Source organism: Orycteropus afer, unplaced genomic scaffold (genome assembly GCF_000298275.1).
Source record: "Orycteropus afer afer isolate SDZICR_OR568_19922 unplaced genomic scaffold, OryAfe1.0 scaffold00016, whole genome shotgun sequence".
In the NCBI taxonomy this organism is placed as follows: Eukaryota; Metazoa; Chordata; class Mammalia; order Tubulidentata; family Orycteropodidae; genus Orycteropus; species Orycteropus afer.
In genome coordinates this window covers 16,443,529-16,455,741 of record NW_006921603.1, presented here as the reverse complement: position 1 = coordinate 16,455,741, position 12,213 = coordinate 16,443,529, and the positions used below count along the sequence as shown (strand labels likewise).

The window sequence follows — 12,213 nt, the reverse complement described above, 5'->3', positions numbered from 1 at the left end:
AAAGCTAAGAGCCTGCCACTGGAAGGAGCTAAAAAGGGAAAAAGCTACATTTTCTCCTCTTAGGAAGCTTATAGTCCTAAGAGTGAACTAGATGAAATACACACACACAAGAGTACAAATGCCTGAAATGGCAAATTGTCAAAATATCTTAGATCTATACATAATACGCCACACTTACTTGAATCAAGGAAGCAGTGTATACTGGAGAGCCTGACTTGGTTGAAACTGGGCTCCACCATTTCCTGGCTGTGTGTTTTTGGGCAAATTGTAATGTATGTAACATTTTCATTATCTGCACAGCAGGGACAATGATTGCCCCAACCTTACAAAAGTATGCTGAGAATTGGTTAAAAATATATATTGTTGTTGTTATGTGCCGTCGAGTCGGACCCGACTCATAGCGACCCTTCCTTGGGTTTCCGAGGCTGTATCACTATGGAAGTAGATTGCCCCATCTTCCTTCCGAGGAGTGGCTGGTGGGTTTGAACCGCCAGCCTTCTGGTTAGCAGTCAAGTGTCTTAGCCACTATGCTACCAGAGCTCCCAAAAATATATATAGCAAATGAATTAATAAATATAAAGCACTTAGAACAATGCTTGGCACATAATAAGGGCTCAATACATGTTAACTATTATTGTTCATATTATTATAATTTTTAAGTAGAAGAAAAGAACAGTGCCATAAATGCAAAAATTAAATAAAAAAATCATTCTCACAGATGGGGGCAGCCAAACCTGGCATAAACAAAAGCTTGTGGAAATTGAGTAGTTAGTTAACGAATTCATATTTAATTGTTTATCCTATCTGAGAGGGAAACATTGGTTCTCTATCTAAGACAAAAATACCCACAATGAATTTACATTATGAAACAACACCCTACATTTTTGTCTTTGGCATTGTCTATTATAAAATCTTATCCTATTTTTTATGAGTTTTAATATACTTTAAAAACACTATCTTGTGTCCTGTCTCATTTAAACATGTACATTGGTTTCTTTTATTCCTTTTATTAGTTTTCACTCCTGGTGTCATGCTTCCTTGTGGCTGACTTATCTCTCACTGTACTGGCCAAAGTATTTAAAAATGTAGGACTGGGTTGAGACCTAACAGCATGGGAGCATCTTACAGAGAGGGCTGTAGTTTGATCCTGCCAAGTGCCATACCCCAAGGTAAGGTAGGGTGGTGCAGTGGAAACAGCTTTGCATTGTGGGACTTTGGTATTCAACTAGTCCTTTGACCATCTTGTTCAAGTTTAAATGCTTGAGATCCCGGGGCCACTCAGATGCCAGGAATCCCAAGTCAGGGGCTGATTTATCTGAGGTTCATCCTTATCCTAATGATGTCCTTTAGGATCTCTGCTAAAAGCATATATGTGTTTTGGTTGGGGTGGGGGCAAAGGGAAACTGTTTCATTTACATTAGACTCTAGAACTTTTGGGGACCTGAATTTGATTTTTTCTTTCCCTCTAGCCCCAAAAAGCCACCTCAAGCACAGAGCAATTCCCCAACTATTTCTTCTGGGATGGTAACTATTTACATTGTAAAAATGGCTTGAGTACTAAGTATTTTTTCTTTGTGTTATCCTTTCCTAGATTTTGGTCCAATTCCTCACCACCATGTTAGAAGTGAGGATGGCAAGACTTTGCCTCACATACTTTGGATATGTTATCAGAAGGGACCAGTCTCTGGAGGACATCATGCTTGGTCAAGTAGAGGGGTCAACAAAACAAGAAAGCCCCTCAACAAGATGGACTGACACTACAGGTTACAACAATGGGCTCAAGCATAGCAATGGTTATGAGGGTGGTACAGGACTAGGCAGTGTTTCATTCTGTTGTACACGTGTTTGCTATGCATCGAAACCAACTCAACGGCGCCTAACAACACCACCACCAACATCATCATGTTAGTTCTTAGATGCTTCTCAATTTTTTTTTTTTAATGTTTTCATCTAGTATTTTTAGTTGGTCTCAGTAGGATGAGTCAGAATCACCTGTCTGCCATTACCAGAAGATGCTGCTCTTAATAAAGCTATGTCTCACTTAATTCTCATGACATCTTTGTGGAGTAGCCTGGGAGATTATTATGACGATCACAGAAAAAAAACCCAAAAACTGGAGCCTTAAAAAGGTTAGATGACTCTCCAATGTTGCCCACTAGTGTGATGTGGGCTCATGTGCATATGTGTGTGCTTGTGTGGTAGGCTGAAGGAGAGGTAGCGGGAGTGAGAATGAAGATGTATGACTTGCCCTTGAACTCAAAGAACTTAGGATTCAATTGGCAAGACTAGGGATAAATGGAAGGAAACAACAATGTTAAGAATACCATAATAATATAAAAAATATAAAAAGAAAATACATATTTCAGGGCCAAGAAAGTCACAATAGGGTCAAAAGGCCAGAATTAAGAGGAAGAAAGACTCCATGGAGACATGGCCTTTCTAAGTAATGCCAGAGATAGAACATTTTAGAAAAAGTCAATGTAGCAGGAGGGATTGAGCACAAAAAGAGAAAGAACCAAGACATAGAAAAGAATGCTTTGTGTCTAGGAGGTAGACATACACATATATACACACACAGTTATATATACATGTAATTAACCGTATGGGGTGATGTACTCTTAAAAAATTCCTCTTTGTGTACCAAGAAAGAGCACGTACCTCCATCAGCTCTCTTAGAAGGAACTTTGATACATTAATATTTTCTCTCAAAATACTCATCATCAATGAAATCAGATAAGAAATCCTTATTCATCATCATCTACCTTATTTTCTATTTCCTTTTTAAAGTATCTTAATTATCTTGGTTCACTTTTTATTACCAACTGATCCTAAAGTATCCTCAATGACCCCTCTCTACTGTTCTAGGGTTCCACCGCCCAACATGCAGACGAATGGAGTGGTGGATAGAGCTCCCAGTAAGGAACCAGACATAAGCCTGAAATCAGTCAATTAATCATGAGTATAGGGTTTGAAGTCAAAAACTGCATTTTCTGTGCACTCTCTACAAGGCAGTGCTGGCCAATCAAAACACAGTGCAACCCACAAATATAGTTTTAAATTTTTCTAGTAGACACATAAAAGCAGTACAAAGAAACAGGTTAAATAAATTTTAATAATGTATTTCATAGACACCAATATATCCAAAATATTATTATTTTAAATATGTAATCAATATAAAAACGTTAAGTACTAAATCTTTGAAATCTAATATATTTTACACTTCTAGCACATCTTAATTTGAAATGGCTACATTTCAAACCCTTAGTAGCCACATGTGGGTAGTGGATCCCATATTGGGATTATCAGGAGAAAATAAAAAACCTAGGCCTGAGGATTTTTTCTCCAAGAAAAACGGTTGCTTTTTATTGTTTTAAATTTCAAAGCAGTGACTTCATTTTCACGAATAGTAATGCTTAGCTTGCCACACAGTCCTTAAAAGAGGGCCATGCACACACACATTAGCTTTTCAGTAAGCATTTCTTAAAAACATGAATTAAAGGATGTACATACTCCTTTGCAAAAAAAAAAAAAAAAAAGTAATAAAAATCCCAAATCTAAATCAAAAGAAATAAACAAATGTAAAATCTGACTTCCTTTGACTGACATCATTAGCTCTCCTCGAACTGTCTACACTGATGGCCCATATCACAGAAGGGACTACATAACCCAACCTATACTTCCTAGGATGGAATTTAAAGGAGGAACCCAAACACAAGTGGTCTTGTTTGGAATCTAGAATCTTCAATCCTCTTCCAATTTTTGCATTTTCTACTCAGTTTACCAGAGAAAAAGAGAATACGTGTTTTATGGTCTTGTGAATGTAGTGGGGGATATCGACAACATGGACCACAGATGCCCAGGACAGCACACAGTAAGAGGCAGTAGTAACACAGTAAAAGGAAGGACCATGAGTCAAATTTAAGCTTTGTGATCTTGGGAAAATTATTTATCTCTGGTAAACCCATGTGTCCTCATTTATAGCAGGTCAACCCAGATGATGAATGTAAAACACCTGGCATAATAAACATAAATTCTCTTTTGCTTTCTTTGAATTATTCTTTTTTACTTCTTAAGCTCTTTTGAAGATAGGGACCTGTGGGGGATACTGTCTATTGCCTATGCACCACAAAGACTCCTTTGGGGCCCTTTCACTATTTCTCTACTTCCCATAACCAAAACCAAACCAAACTCACTGTCATTCTGACTCACAGTGACCCTACAAACATACCTCCATATCTGTGTATATGCCTTTAATGGGCTGCACCTGCAAATCTCTTTGATGGACTGTCTCTGGGTTACTGCAACTTCTTTGCCCAGCACTAGCAGAAAGCTGTAAGTTACTAAGGGATATAAAAGCCAGCTCCCTTCTTTGAGTCTGGACAAACTCTGTAGCACACACTCCAGAGCCCCCTCTACAGGCTGAGGCTGGAACTTCACCTGAAATCAAACCCCTGCTTGGCTTCTCCCCATTCCATCTGGCTTTCCTCACTTTCTTGGTGGTTTCTGCTGAGAGCTCATTCTTAATAAACCATGACACACTAATCCTCATCTCAGCTGGAAAACCTGACCCAACACAAGGCTTCAAATCTTTTCACATTTTTATCTCTAACCCACCTGGCACTGCAGGCATTCAATGTTCTTTGTCTTTTTTTTAAATTCAAACTATGGCGAGTTTCTATGAGTAAGGGGGGGGTAAGTAGTGGTTCAGTGGTGAAACGTTTGCCTTACATGCAAAACCCTGGGTTTGATTCCTGGCCAATGTACCTTACTTATGTGCAGCTAGCTACCACCCATCTGTCACTGGAGGCACACATGTTGCTAAGATGTTGAGCAGGTTTCACTGGCACTTTTAGCCTAGGATGGAGTAGGAAGAAAGGCCTGGCAATCTACAGTGGAAAATCAGCCAATGAAAACTCTATGAGTCACAATGGTCCAATCTGCAACTAATCATGGGGATGTTGAAGCACTAGGCACCATTGTGCACAGGGTCCCTGTGAGTCAGCAGCTGACAACAATAATTGACTATGAGTTAGACTACAAAGGAAGGTGAAAAGTGAAAACATTACCTAGAGTTGCCAGCTGTTTGAAGTGGAGGCAAGCACTGGGCTGGCCCAGGAGGTCTAGCCGGTGGTAAAGCAGCTTGCTGCTGGGGACAGTGTTGAGGTTCTTCAGTTGTTTGACTGGTATTTCTGGTTGTATCACCACAATACAAAGAATAAAGGAAGTGTCTTGTACCTGTGAAAACCAATAAAGAATTTCTAACACAGAAAATGAAGGTTTCATGGGTAGGGAATCTGCGTACATTATTTTCTGCTCTTTCTCTGTCTTCAGTACTTAGATAGAAGGGATTCTTTAAATATTTGACGAATGAATAGAAGACATGAAGATGGGGTGAGAGAAACTACCTCTGGCAAAAGCTGTATTTTCTGTTTCCTTTTCTGGTTGAGGGAAATTAATGTATGTAATAGTAAATCCTGGTACTAATGAAAGGATTAGGAAGTAGTCCCTTAGAAACAGTGACCCTGACCCCAGATACTTTTTTCTTACTTAGGGTTATGGATACAACCTGCACATGGTATTAGAATGCAATACTTATACTTATTTCTATTTGAGTTTAAAGTCTACTTTATATATATATAATTGGCTTTGCAATATATGCTCTGAGAAGTGACCATTTTTCAAGCCCATGTATATGCAGTATCTAGAATATGCAAATGCACAGAGACCAAAGTAGATTAGTGATTACCAAAGGCTGGGAGGAAGATGGACGTGAGAGGTATTGTTTAATGGGTACTGATTTTTTGTTTGGTAATGAAAAATTTTTGGAAACAGTCATAACAGTTTCACAATATTTTGAATGTAATTAACGTTACGGAATTGTACACTTAAAAATGGTTAAAATGGCAAATGTTATGTTATAAATATTTTTCAATAGTAAAGTTAAAAAAAAAAGAACAAGTTGGACTTCTCTAAGTCTGTATTTTAGAAGATGAATGGAACCTGTTTAAAGTATGGTGTGTAAATTAATGAAGGGGGAATGAATAGCTAAGTCAGAAGGAAAGCACAGTGCCTTATAACATAGCAGAAAAAGGTATTTTGTGGTCAAATGGAAATTTTTATCTAGGTAGGTTATAGTTAAGTGTAAGTTAGAGTTTGTAAGTATGATTACAGAATCTTTAAAGACAGGAGAAATTCACATCTTCCTGGAATTGCTTTCAAGTATTGCTGCCAAGTATATTCAATTAGATTGGCAAATTTAATCCTCTTCTTCCATCCACCAAATTAGAAAGTGACAGAGTATTCTGAAGCGGCATTTACTATTTCCTCTCTTCTCATCTCAGATAGTCATCCTTTGGAGGTTATGTTCTCTCTGTTACATGTTCCAAGGAAACCAAACACAAAATCCCTACCAAAATAGCCAGGACATAATTTTAAAATTCGATCTGTTCTATAAGAGAAAAGTAAAATGTACCTTAAACATCTAAATGCAGCACTACATAAATAGTCCTTAGGTAGAAAGGGAAACTTTTAATACAGAACTTTCTATTGTGTTCTTAGGTAGCGCAAATGGTTAATGAGCTCCAATACTAACCTAAAGGCTGCCAGTTCAAGTCTATGCAAAGGCGCTTTGAAAGAAAAGCCTGGTAATCCATGTCTACAAAAATCTGTCAATAAAAACCCTATAGAGCACAGTTCTATTATATTCTATTACGTGACACACGTGGGGTTGCCAAGCATCGGAATCAACTTGACAAATGGATTTGGTTTTTTAATTGGGTTCTTAATTGGGGGGAAAAAAAAAGTCTGTCCATTAAAGAACTTTGATGTTGTGAGGTCAATCCAATATGGTGGACTTGGCAGATATACTACCTAGACCTAGACCCTCAAACAATAAAGACCTCAGAAACCAAGTGACATGGATGTGGATAACAATCCTGGAACCCAATAGCTTCAAAGAAAAGGATAAAGAAGTAGATGAAATACTGATTACAGACAGAGAGACTGGATAAAAACAGCAAATAAGGAGACACATGGGGCGGTGAATTGCCAACTGGCCTGGCACAACGTGGCCATTTTGTATGATTACAAGTAGTGTTCAGATCAGAGCAGGAAGGAGATCATCAGCTCTGCTCATTCAGGACTGCACTGGCACACACATTGGTGATGGTGACCAAAGACGTGTTATTTCCCCTTTTACGTGGCACAACCTTTTGATAACCAGAGATGCAGTACTCCTTTACCCCCAGCCACCTGACGGCTGAACAAATCACCCCCAACCCTACTGCCAGTGCAGTGCTTTCTTTTTTTTTTCTTCTGTCTTAGTTCATCCCTCTCCCCCTATTTTTTTAAATTGATTCCACAGAGTGGGCACCCCGCCCCTGCCACCTCAACAGTTAGAAGTGCACACCACCATCCCTTCACGGTCAGCAGTGCGTGCTCCACAGAGCAGGCATCACATTCCCACCACAGCTGCACTTGGTTGCTAGCACTTGCACCAATACTGTGGTGCTTTTTATTCTTTTCTCTTTTTCCTCTGGTGGTATAGTGCCTAAGGCACTTGACTGCTAACCAGAAGGCTGGTAGTTCAAACCCACCAGCCACTCCTCGGAAGGAAGGTTGGGCAATCTACTTCTGTAGTGATACCACCTTGTAAACCCAAGGAGGGGTCACTATGAGTCAGGTCCAACTCAATGGCACATAACAAGACCAACTTTTTCCATTATTATTTTTCTTAGTTCTTCACTATTCCCCCAACTCTGCTTTTGTAATTGTTTTGTTTTCTTTTTTTCTCCCTCTCCGCCCTCTTCTTTTATGAGAGAATGGATTGTTTTAAGCTTGAGAAGGTAATAAAAAATACAATGTAACCTCAAAAAAATTTAATAAACCTTTTAACCAAAATAAAAAAGAAAATCATAAAGACTCAGGAAATACTAAAACAACAGCAACAAAAAGAAATGAACTCAGCATAGAAAAGCATATGGAACAAAGAAATCATACACACAAAACCCATAGCAAAATGACAGCAGTAATTTCATACCTATTGATAATTACATGGAATATAAATGGATTAAATGTACCAGTCAGGAGAAAGAGTAGCTGAAGGGATAGGAAAACATGACCATCAATATGCTGTCTGCCAGAGACACATCTTAGACACAAAGACTAAAATAAGCTAAAATCAAAGGATGGAAAACTAAGCAAATGGCAAGCAAAAAAGAGCAAGAGTGGCAATATTAATTTCTAATAAAATAGACTTCAAGGCAAAAACTAGCAAAAGATGGAGGAAGAACATATATTGATTAAAGGGTTAATCCAGCAAGAAGACATGACCATAATAAATATCTATGCACCAAATGAAAGCCCCAAAATACATAAATCAAGTTTAAACAGAATTGAGAAAAGAAATAGACAGCTCCACAATAATAAGAAGAAACTTTATTACACCACTTTTGATGAAGGACAGAAAAACAAGAAAGAAACATAACAAAGATACAGATGAGCTAAACAACAAAATCAACCAATCAGATCTCATAGATATACACCTAACACCCCACTGAACAATAGCACCATGTACATTCTTTTCCAGTATACCTGAAACATCCTCCAGAACAGACCCTATTCAGGCCACAGCGCATGCCTCAATAAATTCAAAACAGATCACAATGCTGTAAAATCAGAAATCAACAACTGCAAGATCAAGGGGCGGGGGGAGTCAAACACATGGAAAAGGAATAACACCTGGCTTAAAAATTACCAGGTAATGGAAGAAATAAAAAAAAAAAAAATTAAAAAATTCATTGAATTGGAATAAAAACACAACAAACTCAAATCTGTGGGACCCAGCAAAAGCAGTGGTCAGAGAACAACTTATCTCAATAAACACAAACATCAAAAATGAAGAAAGTATCCAATACCACCAATAATTAGAGAAGTCACTAGAGAAAAACAAGGCTCCAGTAGTTGACAGAAAACCTACTGAGATGTTTTAACAAACAGATGCAGCAATGAAGGTGCTCGCTTGTTTATACCAAGAAATCTGGAACACGGCTACTTGACCAAATGACTGGAAGATATTCATATTTGTGCCCATTCCAAAGAAAGGTGATCCAAAAGAATGCAGAAATCATATCATCAGTATCATAAGAAAGAAAATATTTTCAGAAAACAATTCAAAAATGGTTGCAACAGTATATTGATAGAGGACTGTCAGAAATTCAAGCCAGATTCAGAAGAGGGTGTAGAATAGGGATAACATTGCTGATGTCAGATGGATTTTGGCTGTAAGCAAAGAATACCAGAAAGATATTTACCTGTGTTTTATTGACTATGCAAAGGCATTTGACTGCATGGACCCTAACAAATTATGAATAATGTTGCAAAGAATGGGAAAGCCAGAACACTTAATTATGCTCATGAGGAACCTGTACATAGACCAAGAGGCAGTCCTTTGAACAGAACAAGGGAATACTGTATCATTTAAAATCAGGCAAGGTGTGTGTCAGGGGTGTATCCTTTCACCAAACTTACTCAGTCTGTATACTGAGCAAACAAACTGAGAAACTGGACTGTATGAAGAAGAATATGGCATCAGGATTAGAGGAAGACTTATTAACCACCTGTAATATGAAGTGATACAACCTTCCTTGCTGAAAGTGAAAATGACTTGAAGCACTTACTGATGAATACAGCCTTCAGTGTGGATTGCACCTTAAGATAAAGAAAAGAAAAATTTTCACAACTGTACCAAGAAGCAGCATCATGATAAATGGACAAAAGCATGAAGTTGTCAAGGATTTCCTTTTATTTGGATCTACAATCAATGTCCATGGAAGCAAGAGTCAAGAAATCAAACAGCATATTGCATTGGGCAAATCTGTTGCAAAAGACCTCTTTAACGTGTTAAAGAGCAAAGATGTCATTTTGAAGATTAAGATGCTCCTGACCCAAGCCATGGTATTTTCAACAGCATCATATGCATGTAAGAGCTGGACAATGAATAAGGAAAACCAAAGAGTTGATGCCTTTACATTAAGTAAGTGTTGGTGAAGGAAACTGAAAATACCATGGACTGCCAGAAGAATGCCAAGATACGGCCAAAATCTGTCCTGGAAGAAATGCAGCTGGAATGCTCCTTATAAGTGAAAATGGTTAGACTTCGTTTTATGCACCTTGGTCACGTTGTCAGAAGGGCCCATTCCCTGGAGAAGGATATCATGCTTGGTAAAGTGGAGAGTCAGAGAAAAAGGGGAAGACTCTCAACAAGATGGACTGACACAGTGGCTGCAACGAAGGGCTTAAGCAGAGCAAGTACTGTGAGGATGGTGCACGAGTGGGCAATGTTTTTCTTCTGTTGCACACAGGCTTGCTATGAGTCAGTACAAACTCTGACGGCACCTAACAACAACAAAGCTCACCAAGCAGGAAGGACAGAAAAGAAGGATGAATAGAAATGGGAAACATAGGGAGGAAGTAGGAAGAATGCTGCTACTTGGGGGGACTGCAATCAATGTCACAAAGCAAAACATGTATGAATTGTCAACTGGAAACCCAGTTAGCTCTATAAATTTTCACCCAAATCACAATAAAAAGTTAAAAAAAAATACAAAAAACTTTGAGACATATCAACTAAACAAACAAATAAATAATAATGATAACTGAAAGAAAGAAAAAAGGTCATAATAAAAATGGAAGTCCACTTTCCTCTCAGTCCATTACAGTATTAAGGCCCTATGAAGACACTGTTACGGTATGCTGAGAAGGGAGAGTAGAGGAGAAAAACATAGGTAACATGGTCAGCATGTACTAGATTCTATTTTTACATGATTTTTTGAGCCCCAAGTCTGAATGAGGTTGGGAAACGAAAACTGAGGTGAGCGGGCATTACAAGTTTGGCTAAAGTGTCAATCCACTCATGCTGAGTATGAATAATCTAAGTTCTAATCTAAAATTTCTTTTTCTTGGAGAACATCAGTAAAAGCGATTTATGATTTCAAACTTCCTTTTTAATTGTCAACTTCTATAATCTGTGTTTTAAGATGATAAAAACTGAATAAATCTAAGATCCCTGGGTGGTGCAAATGGTTTGCTCTTGCTGCTAACCAAAAGGTTGGTTGGTTCATAACCACTAGCAGTGCTGTGGGGGAAAGACTTGGAGATCTACTTCCGTAAGATTACAGCCACTGGAAACTTTGCGGAGTGCAGTCCTACTGTGACACACAAGTCAGAATCAACTTGATGTTCAGTGGTTTCGATTGCTTTGTTGTTGTTGTTGTTCTGGACACAGTCTTAAAGTATAATAGGGTACCAGTCGAAGAAATCATGGTCCATACAGACAGTGTAACAGTTGTTGTTGTTGTTGTTACGTGCCATCGAGTCGGCCCCGACTCATAGCGAACCCTCCTTGGGTTTCTGAGGCAGTATCACTACGGAAGTAGGATTGCCCAACCTTCCTTCCGAGGAGTGGCTGGTGGGTTTGAACCGCCAGCCATCTGGTTAGCAGGCAAGTGTCTTAGCCACTATGCTACCAGAGGGTAATAGTAGATACCCACAAAGATGTTTATGCCTGCATATGAATAAATACTGTCTGGAAATTGATCAAAGTGGTTACTTCTAGGGAAACTGAGGTCAAAGGCAAAAGGAAAGGAAAAATATATTTTACTTTCTACTTTATACCCTTTTAAATAGGTTGATTTTTATTAATCATGAACATTTATTTGTCTTACAAACCAAAAAAATAATATAAAACATATGTGACATCTTTTTTTTCTGATCATTTTAAAACAGATTAGTGATACAATCAAACCTAATTTCCCAAAAATCCTAGCATGAAGAAGAGCACTGTACCAGGTAGCTCCTCTGGCAACCGTCACTCCCCCTCACTCACCATCTTCCAGGCGTAACTGACATTGTAGGCCTCCTTTCCAGTTTCTCTCAGCTTGTTTATGTGCCAAGACAGGGATGAGTTCACCGGGACTGCTATAATCTGGCTGCCCAGAGGGAGGCTGTGTTGGCAAACAGAATGAAATATTTGAAGCAAAAGATAAAATTAAGCACTTAATTAAAAGCAGCGAAGAAGCTGTGAGTCAATGACTACCTCTTGATTTTGAAAGCAATGAAGTCAATCACTTTAGAAAGAGATAATATGTGGTTTTCAATTTCCTAAACGCATTACTCTCTACACTTGGCCCTCAAAGTCTAGTTCTTTCCAGAGAC

The 12,213-nt window shown here is 38.4% G+C and overlaps 1 protein-coding gene across 1 annotated transcript in view; it reads right to left on the bottom strand.

Annotated features, from left to right (window-relative positions):
• Window positions 1-12,213, bottom strand: part of CACHD1 (cache domain containing 1) — a 345,168-nt gene that overhangs the window by 29,737 nt on the left and 303,218 nt on the right. The window contains exons 12-13 of the mRNA XM_007959187.2: window positions 11,885-12,002; window positions 5,067-5,235 (exon numbers count right to left, since the gene is read on the bottom strand). Of these exons, the coding sequence (XP_007957378.1) occupies window positions 5,067-5,235; window positions 11,885-12,002 (287 nt within the window). The remainder of the gene's footprint in view (window positions 1-5,066; window positions 5,236-11,884; window positions 12,003-12,213) is intronic.